This window comes from Pelodiscus sinensis, chromosome 3 (assembly GCF_049634645.1).
Source record: "Pelodiscus sinensis isolate JC-2024 chromosome 3, ASM4963464v1, whole genome shotgun sequence".
NCBI lineage: Eukaryota > Metazoa > Chordata > Testudines > Trionychidae > Pelodiscus > Pelodiscus sinensis.
Genome location: NC_134713.1, coordinates 44,069,326 through 44,091,735, shown reverse-complemented (window position 1 = coordinate 44,091,735; position 22,410 = coordinate 44,069,326). Strand labels below are relative to the sequence as shown.

The following is a 22,410-nucleotide window of genomic DNA, read 5'->3' as shown; positions in this document are numbered from 1 at the left end:
AAGCAGTCCTGGCTTGGAGTGCCCGGAGTACCCACACTGGGCACATCACAGCACTCGGCCATCAGCCCGGCTGCACTTGTCGCAGGCTGCCATCTGGGGAGAGGGGGCAATCGGGGGGCTGCAGGAGAGCTTCCACCCCAAAAGCCCGCAGAGCCAGCCCAGTCCTCCCCATCGGGGGCTCGTGCCCCATTCCTCCCTCACCTCCTTCCACTTACCCTTCCCTAGCCCCTTTTCTTGATGTACAAAATAACGGACAATTGTGTTCAAAAATAGAATCTGTCTTTATTGAACAAAACTGGAGGAGACTGGGAAAAGGAGGTGGGAGAAGGGAAGAGAGAGGCTGGGAGAGGGGAGGGCAACTAAAATGATCAGGGGTTGGGAACAGGTCCCATATGAAGAGAGGCTAAAGAGACTGGGACTTTTCAGCTTAGAAAAGAGGAGACGGAGGGGGGACAGGATAGAGGTCTCTAAAAGCATGAGTTGGGTGGAGAGGGTGCATACAGAAAAGTTCTTCATTAGTTCCCATAAAGAAGGACTAGAGGACACCAAAGGAAAGGAATGGGTAGCAGGCTTCAAACTAGTAACAGAAAGTTGTTCTTCACAAAGCAAAGAGTCAACCTGTGGAACTCCTTGCTGCAGAAGTCTGTGAAGGCTAGAACTAGAACAGAGTTTAAAGGGAAGTGAGATCAAGTCATGGAGGTTGGGTCCATGGAGTGCTATTAGCCAGGGGGTAGGAGTGGTGTCCCTGCCCAAGGTTTGTGGAAGGCTGGAGAGGGATGGCACGAGACAAATGGCTTGGTCACTGTCTTCGGTCCATCCCCTCCAGGGTCCCTAGGGTTGGCCACTGTCGGTAGACAGGCTACTGGGCTAGTTGGACCTTTGGTCTGACCCAGTATGGCCATTGTAAGCTCAGGGCTCAGGGTCGGGGGTCTCACTGGACCACCTTGATTTTCATGCACACCTGCTCCTGGGTGGCCAGGCTGGCAGCTCTCCTGCCCAAGCCGGCCACTTTCCTGTGCCTAGTGCGGAGATCGTGGACGAGGTCCATGATGTCCGCACTAGCCCAGGCGGGTGCCCGCCTCTTGCAGTCCCGGTCAAGCTCCCGGGAGCCGCCAGCCTGGTCCCGGGAAGAGGGGGAGGGCTGGGGGGCATCGGGTGGGTGGCTCGATCTGTGCCAGGTGCAGGGTCTGCTGGCTGGGTGCTGGCAGGCTTGCACCTGGCATGGGCACCATAGCCAGCCCGTGCCCCTTTAAGGAGTCCGGGGCCGGGAGGGGGGCAGACGAGTTTCCTTGGTGTTGGCCAGAGTGGCCACCAGGGAAACCTGGGGAGGGCTAGCCTCCCACTAGTTCGAATTAAGGGGCTACACAGCCCTTAATTCGAACTAGTAAATTCGAACTAGGCTTAATCCTCGTGGAATGAGGATTACCTAGTTCGAACTAAGCACTCCGTTAGTTCGAATGAAACTAGTGTAGCGCCTATGAAAGTTAGTTCGAACTAGCGTCCGTTAGTTCAAACTAACTTTGTTGTGTAGACATACCCTGAGAGGGGTTCATGTGTCAACTAGCTGTGAATGCTAATTGCATGGTATTTCAACAAAGGGGTTACCATTCCTTTTGTTCTGGTAAAAGGGGGTGCTGTGGAAGCTGGAAAATTGCTCAGCAACTTCATATGTTAGTATCCTTAAATCACAGAGTGGCAAGTGCAAATGGAAAACACTATAAGATGCACCTACCTGATAGTTTAGGTATTTTTCCTAGGGAATTTTTGTAGTGTTGTGATTCTAATTATGTTGATTTATATTTGTTTAATTCTGTAAATGCATGCAGTTTTCTACTGGTTTGGTTCATGGCATCTTTATGATGATATACAGTCTGAGCAGACTTGCTGATTGGTGGCACTAGTGGTCTCATTGAAGGGTCTGTGAGTCAGTGCTGTAACATTCCATGCGTATCCCATAACTAGTACATAATCATTCCTCAGTCTTCTAGCTAATAATTCACATAGTTGTCCATTCAGCAGAGGCATTTTGCACATTGCCTCTGGGTGACTCAATCAGCAGGTTCCTGTTTAGTGGCAGGAGCTAGATAAATAATGGATCTGTTCTTTGTTCTTCATAAAGTGGATTAAAAGCATGTGAATGCTTTTAGTGAAATAAAAAATGTGGTTTTAAAACATTTCAGATCAATTCAATGTTCACTTTAGTTTTGTGTAGTAATTAAGAGAAGGCTGAGTGGCCAATTAAACGTCCAGTGCATTGCATATACTATTTTATAATAAAATTTATTCTGCAGGCAGACTCTTCAAGTAAATTGGACAAGAATACTTTTTATGTGAACTGGCTGTTAATCTTTATAATCCATATGGTTCTGATAACAGTTTCGGTACGTCTAAACTGCATGGCTCCATCGACGGAGCCATGTAGATTTGTTGTTTTGGCAAAGTCAAATGAAGCTGCGATTTAAATGATTGCGGCTTCATTTAAATTTACATGGCTGCCGCACTGAGCCGACAAACAGCTGATCAGCTGTTTGTCCGCTCAGCGCGCTAGTCTGGACGCTCCCCTGCCGACATCAAAGCCCTTTGTCGGCAGCCCCGGTAAACCTCATCCCACGAGAAATAACGGGGCTGCCGACAAAGGGCTTTGATGTCGGCAGGGGAGCGTCCAGACTAGCGCGCTGAGCGGACAAACAGCTGATCAGCTGTTTGTCGGCTCAGCACGGCAGCCATGTAAATTTAAATGAAGCCGCAATCATTTAAATTGCGGCTTCATTTGACTTTGCCTATGTGTCTAATCTACATGCCTCTGACGACAGAGGCATGTAGTCTAGACACAGCCTTTCAGGCTAAATGGTGATGGAGATTAGTAAATAATAAAATATGTAGCTGAATGTCAGTTAAGTATGACTTTTATGTCCAATGGCTCTGATTTGGAGACCTCACCATGGCTTTCAGCCCCCACACAGTTATGGTGAGTTCCCCGTAGCTCTCGGCCCCTGCAGTGAGTGAGGGAGTCATGGGGAGCTCACCATTGTGGCTGGGAGCCATAGTTTCCAGTATTTGGGAATTTTGCATTCGCAATGGATGTGGGAATGCCTTTGTTGTACCAAATAAAAGCAAGCAGGATCTTATGAGGGGGATAAGGCAAAAAGCCACATTTATTGTAAAGATAATAATAAAAAAATAAAGAAAAGATAGAAGCAAACAACGTTGTTTAACTACTTAACCCTTATACATATAAACATTCATTCATCCATTCATTCAGGTTCTGTGTATTTGTTATAGTTACCAGCCTGGAAGTTGCTTGTGACAGAATACTGGCCAGGTATTCTGTACACAAGTGATGGTAATGGGGAGCGAAGTCCTGATCAGATGCGCATCTGAAGCTCCTGGTGGGTTGGCAGCAGAACCTTGGACTCTGATTCCATAGTTTTTTAGTCCAGTTCTTATAGGAATTTCTTCCTATGCCAGTCTATGGAAATTGCTGCATCATGCTGATGTCTCCAGGGTGGCTGCCAGGTGCTCGTCAGTGATCTCATCGGGTGGACCTCCAGTACTTGGTTTTCTTCACTTGACACCTTTTGGTTGCACTGGCACCTGATGCCTTCTTCAGCCCTTTGTTGCTGTATTCTCAGGCTGGCACCTCTCAGAACCATGCATTCATCTCCAAGCACTCTCTCATACATTCATACAGTATTTTGTATAATAATAAAAGTTGTAGTTACAAAAGTTTCTGGGTGGTATTGCTTAAAACATTCTCTGAGTGCTGAGTAAAGTTACAATGTTTTAAAGAGAACAGGGGTCAATTATGTAACAATGCCCTTAGTCAATTACAGGGCTTGGCTCCCATAGCAGAGTTAGTGGCTTGACAATGCAATGTTACAATGTATCTCTGCAATGTCAATTTCAAGCAGCCCCTTGCACAAGCTTGAGCATGCCCTGGAGCACAGAGGGGGAGCTGTTTCTGGCTACATAGGATTATATTCTTAACAGTTCTAAGTTACATGACCTAATACATTATATTCTAAAGGGGCAATAATAATAATAAATCTAAACATTTAACAATCTTAACAAATAATAATAAGAAGAATAAGAATAAGAATAAGAATTAATAATAAATCTAAAACACTTTAAGTTGTGGGGAACAAATTATGGGGGGTCACTTCCATTTGGAGGAATCATTTTCAATACATTAATATGTTATCCCTACACCTTGACCATAAATGGTGAGGGTTTCCGGTATATCGTGTTTTGGTGCATGTATAATTTTTGTGTGTAACGTTAGAAATATGAAGTGTGGATCTGTTTATGGTTCTAAATATGTTAATGAGAGCCATCACTGATGCCCTGGAAACCTAAGAATCAGTGATCAGTCTATGAATAGCCGTTTGACCTGTAAGCCCAAATGGTGGTTGATCCTAGAAAGACATGTGACCAGGATGTGAGAGACCAGAGGATCTGGTCCAGCCCTCCTCATCTTTTTGTGACTAGTTTTTTTTATTACACTCTGATACTAACTTTACTAGATATTTCTGTACTTAATGATTAGATGGAAGTTTGCTGCTTAGCATGGTAATGCAGTTTGCACAAGTGCATCTATCTCACTGGTAGACTTCGACCAGCTTCCAAAGCATATAAATACTTTCTAGGGGGTTTCCCTGGAACTACATATACCTCTGCACAGCTCAACAGTAAAAGTTCTCATTTATGGGCAAGGAAATGCCAATGTTTCACCCATGTGTTTCAGATCAGTATTTGACTCATTGGTTGTGCCTCTTTAGGCTGAAGAGCCAGGTATAAAATCCAGGCAAAAATTTGTAGATCTTGCCCATTTTACACTATATGCATAATAAGAATTAGTTACTATAAACTGATGCATGTTCAGTGCAGATCCTATTCCCTTTATTCCCACAAGTAGTCATATTGAAGCCTTTATTATGCACAGAGGATCTGATCCCACAAACATTTTTCACCCTAAGTGGGAATTTCGTCCAAAAAGGATAAATAGAGGTAAGTGCAGTTTCATTTTGGGCCAGCTGGGTGTGCAATTAGCAAATATTTTGGAGAACTTGAATGATTCCAGGGCACATAGCATCTGTTTATCTTATACTTCTTGAACTGTGGCTTTATTTCTCCCTTTCAAACTTGTGATACACTATATCTCATCAAATGCTGGTGGGATCTCTCTGGTCCAGCACCCTTGGAACCTGAGTGGTCCTGAACCACAGAGTTTGCCGGTCAAGGCTCTGCTGGGTGCCAACCCCAAGCACTGGGCTCTGCTCTCGACCCCTACTGGGGCAGAACTCCCTACCGCTGGCCTCGTTGCCTCTGGCCCTGCCTGGGGTATGCTCCCCATCTGGAGATGGGGCTGTGCTCCTGGCTACTGGCCCAGGCTGCACTCCTGGATGCCAGTCTGGGCTCTCCCAGGCGCCGACCCTGCTGCCTCCAGCCCAGCTGGGCTGTGCTTTCCACCACAAACCCTAGTGGGGGCTGTGCTCCTCCCTGTAATGGCCCCATTGCCTCTGGGGCTGTGCTCTGCACCACCAGCCTCTGAACCTGGTCAGCTGGGTAAAACCCTGTCTCTATTGAACTCAATGGGAGTTCACCTTCTGGGAAGGAAGGACTATATTCGTCTGTTTGTACAGTGCCTAGCACATTGGGGAGCAATAGAGAACAAATATAAATAAGAATATTTCATTGTTTGCAAACACTCGGCTGCTTGTACACACATATATCCCTGGTAAATGTCAGACAGAAGCAAGGGCACCATTTTGGAAAGGCCCGACTGTCTGGGAGCAAGGGAAAAGTACACAGCTTGCACACATTCCTTTTGCTCCTGACTGGTGAGGGCAAAGGGGTAATTCACACAAGTTGTGGACTTTCTGCTCATTCTCCCATAGGGCAATGGAAAGAAGAATAAGCAGCATCCCAGTATGTGCAGCTGCACCCCTCCCCACCTTCCTGAAAGGATGCCACTAGACAGAAGTATAAGTCTCCATTATATGTAATCTAGGACATATCTGGGTAATAAGGAGGTATACATTAACATCAATATGCTAGGTCATTAATTAGTGGACATGTAGTGAAACTATGCTGATCTACATCTAGAATCTGGCCCTCTGTTTAAGAATTGATCTGTGAGTAATGAGGGTATGTACAGCTGGTGGGAATGTATGACTAATCTTGCATTTCTTTCTGAAATGTACTTGGTATATTGACTAAATCTTGAAACCTAATAAGCACATCCAGTTATTTAACAAATGTTTTGTGGTTAGATAGATGAAAGTGTTACATTATATTTTATTTTATAGCTCAATAACAAAATTGCATTCTGGCTGTGGCTTGTATTTTACAAAGTATTTTATAAGAATAGGTGCTGCAATGAACCGGATGGTTTACATAACTCAGGAGACTGATTTATATACAGTACTTTTTTTTTCCTCTTGTGAGGATATTGTTAAAATGTGCATATTCCACCAGGTGATGAAGCCTTTTTAATAATAGGGTTGAAGTATTTTGACCACACAGAATTATATTTTTGAAAAGTTAAATACCATGGTAGCAAAATCAAAACATTTCAATTTTTTTTGTAATAAATTAGTCTTCTCTCTCTGCATGTTAAAATGCAATAGATTCTATTATTGTAGTGGCTCTGCTGGGAAGCTGCTGAATTCAGTCATTGCACTTCAGAAAGTAAGAGTGCAAATAAACACCAAATAAACTCTGCTGAAAGGATAATACCTTGGGCTGTGTTTGCAGCTGATTTAGTCCCATTAACTTGACCAGGGATCCAATACAAGGAAGGGCTGCAAAATAAGTATCTATGAAAGTAATAACAAAATAAAAAACATAACTTGTTTTCAGCCCACACATTCACTCAAAATGATGTTTTCCAGCATTGTAACTACCTTACACCACACCCCATTGCCAAAAACTAGGAGTCATCCAATGAAATTAATAGGCATCAGGTTTAACACAAAAAAGATAATTACTTTTTCACATAATACACAACTGACCTGTGGGAAGTTGTGCTGGCCAGAAGTATAACTAGGTTCAAAAAAGAACTAGGTAAGTTCAGGAAGGGTAAGTTTATCCATAGCTATTAGCCAAGATGATCTGGGACACATCCTTGTGGTTGAGCAAACCGTAATCTCTGACCCTACCCTGTTCTGTACACTCCATCAGCAGTTCTGGTATGAGCCACTGTCGGAGACAGGACACTGAGCTAGATGAACTCTGATCAGATATACACTTATATTTTTATGATATATGAGTGCTTCACAATACTTGCTGGCTGTGTCTAGACTGTCAAGTTTTTCCGCAAAAGCAGGTGCTTTTGCGGAAAAACTTGCCAGCTGTCTACACTGGCCACTTGAATTTCTGCAAGAACACTGACGATCTCATGTAAGAAATCAGTGCTTCTTGCAGAAATACTATGCTGCTCCTGTTTGGGCAAAAGTCCTTTTGCACAAAAGCTTTTGTGCAAAAGGGCCAGTGTAGTCAGCTCAGATTTGTTTTGCGCAAAAAAGCCCCGATGGCGAAAATGCTTTCCGTTAAAAGCATTTGCAAAAAATCATGCCAGTCTAGACGTAACCCATGTGAGGTAGCGATGAGCTATTTAGCCTCTTTTATACATGGGGAGACAAGGCACAAAAACAAGAGTGATTTGTCCAAGCTCACACAGGAAATCTGTGCTGGAGAACATACTTGAACTTACATTTACCAGCTCAGATACTTGTGCCCTAACCACTGACCGGATGTTTTCTTTCTGGAGCCTCTCTAGACCAGGTCCCCCCACCCTCCCACCACCACTCTGCTTTTAAGATCATGTATAGGTGCTCTAATGGCAGGACTGAAAGTTACAGGAAATCAATTTCCCTAATATATTTCAGTTCAGCACACCTTGTAACACAAATGAAACCAGTCATTATGTTAAGGAAAAGGGATATGGATTTTTAAGAAATATTTAAAAGGTCATAATTAGATATACTTTCATACACATATGCTTTAGTCAGTGCAAACATAGCATAGTAATCTATGAATGGCAGGGAGGCTATAAAATATGCTATGTGAAGAATTTTTGGTAGATCATAAATATCCATTGAATGTATATGGTAGAGGCCAAATCCAAGTCACACAAAGGACAATGGGATTTTTGCCATTGACTTCAGTGAGCTGAAGAACTGATCCTGGATGATAATACCTTTTAATTCCGGGAACAAATAAGGAATTGTCATTTCACATTAATAAAGTTCTTCAATCACAGATGATTGACTATACAGTTTCATATAAGTATAGTGCAACAAAGTGTTAAATTTGTAAGATACAGCTGGAGAGTTTTTCTGCTGACTTATCCTTACTCCCAAACCTTCAAAACAATTAAACACACACAGCTGACTGGTCTTAGCTGACTGGGGCTCAGACTGTTGGGCTATAAAATTTGCAATGTAGAGATTTGGGCTCAGGCTGGAAACCCAGAGTTGGAGTTCCAGTCTGAGTGTCTACATTGCAATTTTTTTAGCCTCACAGTCTGAGCCCTACAAGCCCAAGTCATCTGACCCCACCCATGTGTAGTCATTCAGTAAGTCTTACATGTCAGTGTAGGTGTAGCCCATATATGTCTGGGTATGTCTACATTACCACCCTAGTTCGAACTAGGGTGGTAATGTAGGCAACCGGAGTTGCAAATGAAGCCCGGGATTTGAATTTCCCGGGCTTCATTTGCATCTCGCCGGGCGCCGCCATTTTTAAATGTCCGCTAGTGCGAACTCCGTGCGCGTGGCTACACGCGGCACGGACTAGGTAGTTCGGGCTAGGCTTCCTATTCCGAACTACCGTTACTCCTTAGTTTCACGAGGAGTAACGGTAGTTCAGAATAGGAAGCCTAGTCCGAACTACCTAGTCCGTGCCGCGTGTAGCCGCGCGCACAGAGTCCGACATTTAAAAATGGCGACACCCGGCGAGATGCAAGTGAAGCCCGGGAAATTCAAATCAAGCCCGGGAAATTCAAATTCAGTTCGAACTAGGGTGGTAGTGTAGACATACCCTCTGTTAGCTTTTGCCTTATAGTATATACAGTTTTGATTGTTTCTCAGAGGGCTCTAGACAGGAGAGACAATAAGATCCTTCAAGGAACAATCTGGGGAAAAAGTAAACTTAGAAAAATTGGAGAAGAGGCTTGTGTTCTATTGATTTTGTAGCTAACAATGTAAGCAAACCCGAGGAAGGCAGTAAGTTTGAATCCTCTTCAGTACCTTTGCTACATTACTCAATAGTATAAAGCTGTAACATTTACTTAGATTCACAAATAAAGGACAGGAGTCTATCAAGTATCACATGGATTCACGAGAATAATTTTCTCCTAAAAGTAATTTTCAGATACTTTTTTTCACACAGTTTTGGGCATATATGATTGATCAGGATGACACAAAAAATGAAGTTGAGTGCGACTTGGATTATCTAACTACACGAGAATGCACTGGAAGCCAACCTTTAACATAGCAATGAAGAGTCACTACACAATTCAGTATTTAGATTCAATAAATGACTGAGATGCCTATTCTGGGAGGGTACATGCCAGATCTTGGCTGTTGCCAAAATGTACCCTATTTGTGGTGGTAGCAGTTGGCTGAGGTACTTGAAGAGAATGCAGAGATTCACAATTGCAGTGTAAGAAATTCTCCTAACATTTTAAGTGATATGAGGTAGTTTCCTTCTGGCCCATTGAGAGAAGTAGTTGGAGACACTTTCTTTCTCTGAAAGGGTCCATTTGTATTTGTGTTCTGGTACAGTTATTGCCACAATACCACAGATCTGTATTGCAAGTTTACAGAAAAATAAAAAAGGCAGATCCCTTCCCCAAAGAATTTACAATTTAAACTAGACTTAAAAGAGGAAGAGATGGCAATGGAGAAAGGGTGATGGAAGTATAATGGAAGAGGTTTATCTGATTGATACATAAAATTTAAATGTGAGTTAGATCACTTTCTTATTAAGAAACTTAACTAAATCAAGCAGAATATTTTCATGTTTTGTGTGCTAGCTGTTAGCATTCATTTCTGCATGCACATCTGTGCTTAATAAGATAGTCCCTTTGCCTGCACAGTAACAATCTCTGTTTAGACCTACATCTCTGTATGGCTTTCTGATAGTTACTGTTGGAGGTCTTATTTCTCTTCACAACCAATATATTTACATTCAGCCCCACAGTTCTTCCCATCACGTAAACTCATATCTTGATGTCATCTCTGAGACCTCACTTAACCACTGTCCATGTCCATACCTTGCCCCCTCCCTTTTCCTCTATATTTTCCAAAATTTGTCTCTTCCAGACCATCCCTAATGCAAAAGCATGACACCATACTCTGCGAATTTTGTTTGACAAATGAGACCCTCTTCCCAATGGCCTCTGTTTAATCCAAGTCTTTCTCCTCCATTCAGTCCTTGTAAAAAGAAGTAATTAGGTGCAATCTCCAAGGCTGGGATGACAATGTTGGAACATGAAGAAGGAAAAAATCAAACAACTTAATGAAATTCAATTCCAAAAAGGTGAAATGTGTGGAGGTGGGGGAGGAAAGCTGCTCAGATGAAAGAGGAAAATGTGGTAGGAAATAAAATGTTATTTTGAAGTTCCAAGTGCTCCTCTTAAGCTGCAAAAACAGAAGAGTAAAGATAACTAACGTTAAAAATATAGCAAGAAGCAAACTTTTAGAAGATAAGACAGCGCCTGAAGGAGAACACTCCTGTGTTAGAAGAATCAGAGACAGAATAGAGAACCAGACTGTCAACTTAGATAATTACATAGTGAAAACTTGGAATATTTGCCTCATCTTGTTTTTTGGAACATAACAAAAAGAACTGTTTGCTGATGTTCTTCAGAAGAGAATCCAGTCTTCCCTGACAATCATTCCATGTGTATGAACTTGTTTCTTGCTTTTGAATGACTAAGCCATTAAACATTTTATAGGGGCTTCTTTTCTTTCTTTTGTTAGGTGTGTGAACTAATTTAAAAATGTCATGTGATTCAGTGCTTTCCTATAATATTTCTCTGTAAATATTCCTCAGTCTGTATAGCAAATGTTAACCCTACCTATATAGGGCGTACTCCTGCAGCCCTTACCTATTGAATGATTTTTTTGATGCTGATGAGGGCATTGGATGTGCAGGCCTGCCACAGCAGGCCCGTAATTTATTTTCAGGAAGTAGTTTTGAACTTTTGCCACAAAAACTCAGGGCACTGTTAATTTCTTAGGTTTTTTAATCCCAGCTGAGCCCTGATTTACCAGTGAGCAGGTATACAATATGGTTTTTTATTATTGCAAACATGGACAGGATCTGGTCCATGTGTAGACTAGATAGCATTTTGGTATAGCAATGTCTCAGAGCAGTACTGTGTAGAAATGTGTTTATTTACTTTACTATTCACTGTCTTAAGTTTTAATTTGTTTCCAGTTTTTCCAGTTTAGAATAGCAGATGGGAATAAATGTATTACAGACACTGAACCTCTTCAGCTCTAGGAAGATGCAGTTCTAGGGCACAGCACCCAGGAAACCAAATCCAAAAAGGGATCAACTCCCTCCCCCCCCACACAATAAATTTGTCTTCCTCTGTGTAAAAGTCTTACATATGAAAGCTCATCAGGTAAGTAAGCCCCCTTTATCAGTGAAAGAGGGATATGCACAATGGTTGTTCCCCAAGTACCAGTTATTTACACTGGGCCTGATACTAAACAAAAGTGTTTTTATTAAGTACATACAGTAGGATTTAAGTGGCTGCAAGTGAAAACAGACAGATCAAAGTAAGTTACTAAATCAAAATGAATAGAAAAATCCTAATTCTCTAAAATGCTTACTGCATTTAAATTCTTATTCTAAAGAGCTGTTCCTATTTCAGGCATAATCTTCAAGTCAGACACAAACTCTTTTACTCTGAGTTGGGTCTCCAGCCCTCTTTGTATCTTAGGGTATGTCTACACTACCACCCTAGTTCGAACTAGGGTGGTTAATGTAGTCAATCGAAGTTGCAAATGAAGCCCGGGATTTAAATGTAACGGTAGTTTGAATTAGCCTAATTCGAACTACCTACTCCATGCTGTGTGTAGCCGTGGGCACGGCGTCCGAACTACCGGGGATTTAAAAATGGCAGCGCCCGGCAAGATGCAAATGAAGCCCGGGATATTTAAATCCCAGGCTTCATTTGCAACTTCAATTGACTACATTAACCACCCTAGTTCGAACTTGGGTGGTAGTGTAGACATACCCTCAGTGTGCTAGGCTGTTCCCCAGACTGGTCGAAGACAAAGGGTTGATAGCTTCCCTTGGCTTAAATAGACACTCTTCCGTAATGGGCATCTTTAGTTTTATAACCCCCTTTCCATAGATAATACCAGGGTCAAAATGGAATCCCAGTACCAGGTTGTATTGTTACTTCTTTTCCTAGGACCAACCACCTTCTGGACTTAAAGAACAAAAAAAGATGTTTACCGGTTGTTAGGTTGATCACCAAGGCTACGTGTAGACTACGTTCTATTTTCGAAAGAGGATATGAAAATTCCCATGGAATTTGCATATCTTCTTCTGATCTCACTTTTGAAAACAGATCTTTCAAAAGTGAAAGTAATCTGGATGCAGTTTTTTCAGGAAAAAAAAAAAACTTTTTTCTTCCTTAAAAATGAGGTTTATGCGATTTTTTTGGAAAAAGGATTTTTCCCCCCCAAAATTGCATCCAGCTCTGCTTTTGGAAGTGAGATTGGAAGAAGATATGCAAATCCCATGGAATTTGCATATCCTTTTTTCGAAAATAGAATGTAGTTTAGATGTATCCCAAGTCATTAAGGCTTTTGGGAAGGGGGAGTGGAACCAGTTATGGCTCTCATTAGCATATTTAAAACTATAAACAGTTTCATACTTCATATTTCTAACTTCACATACAAACAAGAATGATACATGCACTGAATAGGATATAGAGATCTAGGAGATTATAACATTAACATTGATAGGTTATGTGAGTTATTTTGTCTAAAGCATCTTTGAGTTATGCATCTTTTTAAGCCAATTTTCATGAAGTATGCAGAGGGGGCATCCCAGCGCCACCCATACTTACAAACATAAAACCTTTTGTTCAGTTGCTTATAAGTTTTCCTTTCAACCTTTGACCTTGTTCCTGTTCCTGTTTTTTCATTTATTATCTCCAGTATTCACCTTCAGACTGTGTCTGAAATTGTAACTGACACACAGGGTTGCAATGCCACTCCCTCAAATTTGGCCTATCCCTGACCTCCCGGGCAGGGGGCGGGGAAGCTGAAGCTATCTGGATGGCATTGTGACAGTGAGTACAATGGCCCAAGTTACAATGCCCCAGGTAGGGTTGCCAGGTGTCCAGTTTTCACTCGGACTATCCATTATTCGGGTCCCCTGTCTGGTAAAAAAAACCCAGAAAATACTGGACATATGACATGTCCGATATTTCCTGTTTCCCTTGAACAGAAGCCCGGCAGAGACAATTTTCCCCTGCCGCATCTGGCAGGAGAGTGAGGAGCATGGGGCCATTTAAAGTTTTTGTTTTTCTCAACAGCATTTTTTCCTGGTGTTTTTTGGGTGTGTGTGTTAGTATGTTTTCTTAAACCATCTGGCAACTCTATGCCCAGGGTGGGGTGCCAAGCTCAGCTTTCCTTGCCACTTCAACCGGGAAGGGGCTTTTGTGGGACAGTGCAGGACAGTCCTGTGAAACTTGGGACTGTTGGAAGGTCTGGCCGTCATGGTGGGGCACGAGGAAGGGAGTTGGTGTCTTGAAGAATTAGATTCTACCCCTAGTTCTGCCCTGCAGTTCCTGAGTAATGTTGATCAAATCACTTGAACCAAACTTTTCACAGGTACTCACACTAAGGGACAAACTAAGGGATTTGGTCCTTAGAATCTATCTATGTGGATTAGTGGCTTTGACAATCAGATATATCTTAACCACAAAAACTGGTGGCTTTACAGACCTTTTGATGTGAAACCTACTCAGAATACTGGTACAGTAAACTGCCGATAATTCAGCACCTTTAGGACCCAGGGGGTGCCGGATTATCAGATATGCCAGAGTACCAGAAGGGGGGCTATGCGGGGAGGGGGGGAAGTCGATGAGGAACTGCGCAGCCTGGGAGAGGGCTGTGCTGCGAGACCAACCTGGCAGCACCCCAACTACTCTGCCCCCGGCTTCCCCAAATCAGCTGCTGGTCAGTTTCAGCAGTAGCTGACTTGGGGAAGCCGGGGGCAGAGCAGCTGGGGTGCTGCCAGGTTGGTCCTGCAGTGCCGCACAGGTCAGGGGGCGGCGCTACGGCACCAACTCAGCAGCACCCCAACTGCTCTGCCCCTGGCTTCTCCAAGTCTGCTGCTCATCAGTTTCAGCAGCAGCAGACTTGGGGAAGCTGGGGGCAGAGCAGCTCCAATTGTCCAGCTGGCTGGAGCACTTCCGGGTTCCAGTTGGTGCCGGACTATCAGGGGTGCCGGATCACTGGATGCCGGACATTTGGAGTTTTACTGTATATTGTTGTTGGGATAGTTAAGGTGGATGTTGGTTGATTTATTCTACAGTAGTTTTCCCTGGAATTTGTGGAGAGAGAAACTGAGGAGCTGTTCACACCTGGTGCTGTGGAGTTATATGTCTGATTATTGAGGGGACATGGAAAAGTCTGTCCACCAGAACTGGTGAATTTGTAGAAACTCAGTTTAAATAATGAATTACTATTTATCTACGTTATGGTCGTTTCCACAAGTTGCTAGGTGCTTTTCATATTCACAGGAAGATACAGTCCCTGCTTTGAAGAGTTTGCAAAATAACAAATTGAAAGTTAAAATAAGAAAATAAAATAAGAATATAAATAACATAAAATAAGAAAAATATATTCAATGCAGCGCTTTTACTATGAATGAAATGCAAAGGACTAGGTTTTTGCTTGTTCTAACAGCAGCCAGGATGGATATATGCTAATGTTCATTTAAAAAAGGGGAGTTGCCACTTTTCTGTCTGCCTGCAGGAGCCTTAGTCATCACTCTGACTTCTCTTTCCTTCAAAGAATATACAGAACTCCTTTTACGTTTGAAAGTGAATATTCAGTAACTTATCTGCAAGTTTTCCTAAAGAATGATGGGGCAGCTCATTAAACATGAAGAGGAGTGGAATACAAAACTGGTGGAACTAATGTGCTGTATGGGTTAGTAGTACAGTATATACGAAAGTTTTCATTTTCCACACGTACAGTAGCATGTTTGTTTTAGAAAGTAAAGTGGTAAGACTTGCATTAAGTAGCATAGCATTTTGAGAAATCTCTCAGAAACCATGAATGAGCAAGTGGTGTCACTCTTTTGAGATTTTCCTACAGTAGGTTGAGTTTCATTTTTGAATTTTATATTTATATCACATTGTTTAAAGTTGTTATAGTCTTTAATCATTGCATACAGTGTTCTTAGTTGCATATGTTTTATTTTGAGATCAGACAGGTTAAACACATTTCTGAAGAGATTGGTCTTTACCAAAATTATGTTAATACTGTTGTCTGTCTTTCTCATATCTTTAACAGCATGCAAGTTTTCTGCCACACTACATTTTTGTGTTCATCCTGGGTGAACTGACAATACCTTGATATACAATATTGTCCCTTGATTAAATAGTTTCCTTAAGGAGTGCATATTATAGGCAGCAGTCTTTTACATGTTTTAATTTTGAAAATAAACTTAAAATTTACAGGCAATACAGATTCTAACAAGGAACAGAGTAGTTTTTTTGTCTTACTGTTGTCATGGTAGCATTGCCCTAAAATACAAACTTTTGGGTAGTCATAACTGGTTGATGCAACCAAAACATAGACATGTTTTTAACATAAGAACATAAGAATGGCCGTACTGGGTCAGACCAAAGGTCCATCTAGCCCAGTGTGCTGTCTACCGACAGTGGCCAGCACCAGGTGCCCCAGAGAGGGTGGACCGAAGACAATGATCAAGTGATTTGTCTCCTGCCATCCCTCTCCAGCCTCTGACAGACAGAGGCCAAGGACACCATTTTATCCCCTGGCTAATAGCTTTTTATGGACCTAATCTCCATGAAATTATCTAGCTTCTCTTTAAATTCTACTATAGTCCTAGCCTTCACAGCCTCCTCTGGCAAGGAGTTCCACAGGTTGACTACATGCTGTGTGAAGAAGAACTTTCTTTTATTAGTTTTAAACCTGCTACCCATTAATTTCATTTGGTGTCCTCTAGTTCTTCTATTTAGGGAACTAATAAATAACTTTTCTTTATCAGCCCTCTCCACACCACTCATGATTTTATAGACCTCTATCATATCCTCCCTCAGTCTCCTCTTTTCTAAACTGAAAAGTCCCAGTCTCTTTAACCTCTCCTCATATGGCACCCGTTCCAAACCCGTAATCATTTTAGTTGCCCTTTTGTGAACCCTTTCCAAGGCCAAAATATCTTTTTTGAGGTGAGGAGATCACATCTGTACACAGTATTCAAGATGTGGGCGTACCATAGTTTTATACAGGGGCAGTAAGATATTCTGGGTCCTATTTTCTATCCCTTTCCTAATAATTCCTAGCATCCTATTTGCCTTTTTGAGCGCCGCTGCACACTGCGTGGAAGTTTTCAGAGAACTGTCCACGATAATTCCAAAATCTTGTCAGCCGACGGTCAGGGCAGTGTGTATGTGCTATACACCCGAGACTTTAACTGCTGAGACCGGTGTCCCTTGCAGCAGACAACCTGGAGGAGGTTGACCGGTGCCCAATAAGTGTATAGGGAGAGCTTATAACACCTTAGATTTCAGCTGCTAGAATTCGTAATTCCTTCGCAGCGGGCAGCCTTGGGGAAAGACTGAAAGATGCCCCAGTGGATTCTGCCACCTGGGTGTGACACAAATCCAAACGCCCAAGCTCTTCCTATACTGTGTGTGTACTATATACCCGAGACTTTAACTGCTGAGACCAGGGTCCCTTACAGCAGGCAACCTGGAGGAGGTTGACGGGTGCCCAATAAGTGTACAGGGAGAGCTTATTACACTTCAGATTTTAGCTGCTAGAATCTGTGATTCCTTTGCAGCGGGCAGCCTGGGGGAGGCTGAGAAGTGCCCCAGTGGATTCTGCCACCTGGGTGTGACACAAATCCAAATGCCCAAGCTCTCCCTATATCTGTCCCTTAAGACCGGCTGAAGTTCTTTTAAATTGTGCCTGGTTCTGTTACAGCAACTGAAGGAGTCAGGTTAAAGCTTAAACAGTTACAGGTTTATTGAGGAAGCTTATAAATCATATGGTTGCAATGGCTATTGTTCTATTTCTTAACTGCTGGCAAGTATATAAGTATATATATATATATATATAGAGAGAGAGAGAGAGAGATCTTTAAAAAAATGGTTACAAAGGAAAATAAAGATAGGAAATAGAAAATAATGGTACCAAATGACAGCTTAATCTTTAAAGAGCTCTATTCTATGCATGCACTAAAACAAAAGGACACATACGGTACAATTTTTACCCCCTTCTGCATCGCTCGGTCCCAGCGTGTCAGGTCAGGATCGGTCCCTCAATTCCTCGGAAAGACGAAAATACGAGGTGGGCGTCCCCGTGGAACCTTGGGAGGTCAAAACACCTAACCCGACCAGCAGGTAGAGAGTAGTTTGACACTCAAAAGTGAGTGCGCTGCTGTACCCACTTTTATACCCATTGGGTCACTTATTTCTCTTTCTTATCTGTGATGCCAAATGGTGCTGGTCTGTCTTTTGTGAGACCAGTTCTTACAAGGGAGTTGTGAACTTAATTTACACTTGTAAGAGAGAGTTGAGAGGATTAAATTGGAAGTACTGGGCATTCTTTTTTTCTCAGTGGGAAATTCCTCTCCCAGGGACTGTGTGTGTTCGAATCAACATGGGTGCCAGCCGGGCACTTCTTGCAGCCTCGAGCTCAGTTTATTGCCTTAATCATTACTCAGAGTCAGGGAACACTCGCATATCCTGATCTCGCATCAAAGCAGATCAAAGCTTAATGGCTATGCTGATTTTCTTATTGTTCCTTCTCTGCCCTGTATACAGACATCTCAGAGGGCAAGCAAGATTGTTTGAGATGTGGGAGGGCTGTCTGGCTATGGATCTCTTTCCTGATTTGTCGTAGACAAATTAGCCCCCATCATACAGTACGTATCGTTGGGGTTATTTCTCCCGATGTGCATTACTTTACACTTATCCACATTACATTTCATTTGCCATTTTGTTGCCCAATCACTCAGTTTGGTGAGATCTTCTTGGAGTCCCTCACAGTCTGCTTCTGTCTTGACTATCCTAAACAGTTTGGTATCATCTGCAAACTTTACTACCTCACTGCTTACCCCTTTCTCCAGATCATTTATGAATAAGTTGAAAAGGATTGGTCCCAGGACTGACCCTTGGGAGACACCACTAGCTACCCCTCTCCAATCTGAAAATTTACCATTTATTCCTACCCTTTGTTTCCTGTCTTTTAACCAGTTCTCAATCCAAGAAAGGACCTTCCCTCTTATCCCATGGCCATGTAATTTACACAAGAGCCTTTGGTGAGGGACCTTGTCAAAGGCTTTCTGAAAATCCAAGTTTACTATATCTACTGGATCCCCCTTGTCCGCATGTTTGTTAACCCCTTCAAAGAACTCTAATAGATTAGTAAGACATGATTTCTCTTTACAGAAGCCATGTTGACTTTTGTCCAACAAATTATGTTCTTCTACATGCTTCACAATTGTATTCTTTACTGTTGTTTCTACTAACTTGCCTGGTACTGAAGTTAGACTTACCGGTCTGTAATTGCCAGGATCGCCTCTAGAGCCCTTTTTAAATATTGGTGTCACGTTGGCTACCTTCCAGTCATTAGGTACGGAAGCCGATTTAAAGGATACGTTACAAACCACAGATAAAAATGACTGCTTCTTGGAGCAGCTGGTACAGGACAGCTTGAGAGCTTTAAATTAATTCTGCCTATATACCATATATCCACATTAAATTTCAATCTCCACCATAATCACTTACTTTTAATAATATCTGATTCAGTACTCTAGGCTGCGTCTAGACTGGCATGATTTTGAGGAAATACTTTTAACTGAAAATAAGTTTTTCCATTAAACGTATTTCCGCAAAAGCACGTCTAGATTGGCACGGATGCTTTTGCGCAAAAGCATCCGTGGTCAGTCTAGACACGATTTTGCGCAAGAAAGCCCTGATTGCCATTTTAGCCATCGGGGCTTTTTTGCACAAAACAGTTCTTCTCTATCAACACTGGCCCTCTTGCGCAAGTATTCTTGCGCAAGAGGGCTTTTTCCCAAGTGGGAGCATGAAAGTATTTGCGCAAGAAGCACTGATTTTGTACATTACAAAGTCAGTGCTCTTGCACAAATTCAAATGGCCAGTGTAGACAGCTGGCAAGTTTTTGCACAAAATCTTGCCAGTTTAGATGCACCTAGAATGTTTCATTCTCTGGGTTGCTGTTTTCCAAATAAAATGTTTTGTTTTTCACATGTTAATTAAGTGCTTAGATGTCAGTTTTGCTGCCTAAGACTGTCAGAATCCTTAAAACTCTCATTAACCCTCTTGGCCATGACAGTAGCTGAGGAAAGCCAAGTTTTCACTTTTCCTGAAAATTGACACTGTGGAAGTCGATGTTCTGGAGTTCAGTTTAGTGGGTCTAGTAGAGACTTGCTAAATCAAATGCTAAGGGCACCCCTGTAGCTGGAACTCCTGCTCCTCATGAAGAGTAGGGGAAGTCAATGGGTACATTTATCTGGTTGACCTCCTGCTATGAGGATGGTGCCAAAGCTCGGCCTAATGTACATTGATTCAGCTACATTTTTTGCATAGCTGGAATTGCATACTTTAAACTGACCTTCACCTCTAGTATGGACCTGGCTGGAGAAATCTTGCCCTGATATCTGGCCTGTCTGCTTCACGCCCTCAAACATACTATGAACAGTGCCAAATCAGTGAATAAGTGACAATTCTATTGCACAGGTAGCTCCAGAGAGAGAATTTCTGAAACTTTCACAGGTGGTGTGATTTCCTGTGTGCCATGAAGGTCCTGCTTCCTGGGAGCCCTCTGCTGTGTTTGATTCTGGATGGGGCTGACGGAGTCACCCCTGAACAGATCTGTTGGCCATCAACCCCACATTAGGGCTATGAAGGATACATTAGCTCTGGGCTAGACTGCTGGTTATCTACAATTTTCAATATGTGGGGAAGGATTTCTTCACCCTGCTTACTGCCAAAGTGCCAAGACACCCCACCTCCTGGGAGGGCCCTCTCATTTTGTCCAATATGATAAGCAGCATTTGCCTGTAATAGCACATTTTCATGGGAAGTTACCAAAATGCTTTACAAAGGTGGATATGTATGCATGATTCCCAGTAAAACCTGACCCCAGTGTACACATAGAAAAATGACTTGCTGAAATGTATGGGTAAGAAGTAGAAGTCAGGTTTCGTAATTTCCAGATTGAATCCAATTTCCCTGCTATAAAGATAACCGACGTGATAATTTACAGGTCAAAGTCTGAGCTGTGGTGAAACTAAACGTATCTGATTCCTTGTTTTTCAGTTGTATAGTTTATTATTTTCAGGATAGAAAGAGAGAGATCCTGCTGTGTATACACATTTTATTTTCCTCTATCAGCAACCAGAGATAAACACAATATACAGATCATCTTCCCTGTATTCATTGGTTGTCTTTTTTTATTAATATGTGACTTTCTTTTCAGAGTTTTCTGCGCTCTCACAAATCTCAGTGATGTTAGTGGTAACTAATGGTGCCCAGCTCCTTTGAAAATCAAGCCAATGATCTAAAAACTGAGATTATTTAATTAAAATTCACTCTGATTTGCATATTGCTTTATGGCCAGTTGAAGTGAGTGTAGATTCACACTAGCAAAAGTAAAACCAGATGACATCCGAGTAGGATATGGCACAATTTACACTAAGAGAAAGTCCTGCTTGGTGCACATCTACCATGCAGCCTACTCTCCCATGTAGGGTAACTAGGTGTCCAGTTGGAAAAGGGACTTTGATGGCTGTAGTTAGCACCACTGACTGGGCCATTAAAAGTCAGATCAGTGGTGCTGAGAAGCCAAAGCAGGCTATTACCTACCTATCCTGGGACACCACACTGTGCTCTGGAAGTGGATAACAGGTCTAGCTCCAGAGGGGATGTGGGCAAGGAAGAGGAGAGTATGAGTCTCTGTGCACTATCCCCACAGCCCTGCGCACCAGTTCTACACTCAAATTGGTGAGAAACTGACAGAACAGTGTGTGCTGAACTCCTGTCCCCAGCTTCCCCCTTCTTAGGAGCTGGACCTGTTGGCCGCTTCTGGATGCAATGTGGTGCCCTAGGCTGGGCAGACAGTTTGGCTTAGTGACGCTGACTGGGAGCCACCCAAGGTAATCCCAAACCCACATGATGCAAATTCTCACAGTTTATTGTACAGCTTCCATCCTGTTGGCTCAGTCTTTTGGGCAAATCTGCTAATACTATTGTCTCCTACCTGAAAAGTACTGGCAGCTGAAGCTGAGCCTCATGCCAGTATAGTGAACATCTATGCCTGCATTGAGGGATAGAAGAATACAACACTACACAAATGTAAATGAAAACACCTCACACACCCTACATTGGAACAGAAGATCCCTCCTCCAAAAATAATTTTATTGTCAAGTAACTACTGTACTCAGTAGTCTTTCTGATGGTGAATGGCTTAATGATTATGTAGATTGTAAAGTGTCCAGCTCAAGTGCTCATGGCTCTTATTAAATGTACCTCATTCGCTTTAGTGGAACTTTGAGAGTAGAAGACCAAAGTCTTTGTTGTAAGGAGTGATTTTCCTGATAGAATGAGTAATAGAACAAAAGGAGATGTTGATTTTACTGTAGAGGAGACATGATATATTACAGGATATTATATAGAGTGCCTGCCACATAAATTAGTTCGTGCATCTGTCTCACAGCTTATTTCTCTCTTCTAACATTGCCAGAGTGTTTATTTGTAAATATTAATAAAATCAGCCATGTCGAACCTTTTGCAGTGCTATGTTATTTTTAAAGATATTGAAACCTTTCTTTTCCTTATTCCCTAGATGAACGGGACAAAGTACAAAAGAAAACCTTCACAAAATGGATAAATCAACACCTCATGAAGGTCAGTTTATATTTCTGTTATGCCAGTGACATGGAACATTACCTTGAGTGAATGTGGGTTTTACTAAACATTTGGTTTGAGACTATGGTAGTGTTGCTGTAGAATAAAGACATGGAGAGAGGCAGATTCTGAAGTTTTGGGAATAATGGAAAAAATGAAGCATCATTGCTGTTAACCTTTTTGGTGCTTGCAAATGGATTTGCCCTAAGTGCTAGAGTAGGGGTGGGTAATACTTTTTG

The 22,410-nt window shown here is 42.3% G+C and overlaps 1 protein-coding gene across 25 annotated transcripts in view; it reads left to right on the top strand.

Moving 5' to 3' along the window:
* DST (dystonin) overlaps positions 1-22,410 on the top strand; it is a 470,874-nt gene that overhangs the window by 150,594 nt on the left and 297,870 nt on the right. For all 25 annotated transcript variants that reach the window (XM_006110983.4, XM_025182427.2, XM_075923642.1 and 22 more), the window contains one exon: positions 22,110-22,171. In XM_006110983.4, the coding sequence (XP_006111045.2) occupies positions 22,110-22,171 (62 nt within the window). The remainder of the gene's footprint in view (positions 1-22,109; positions 22,172-22,410) is intronic.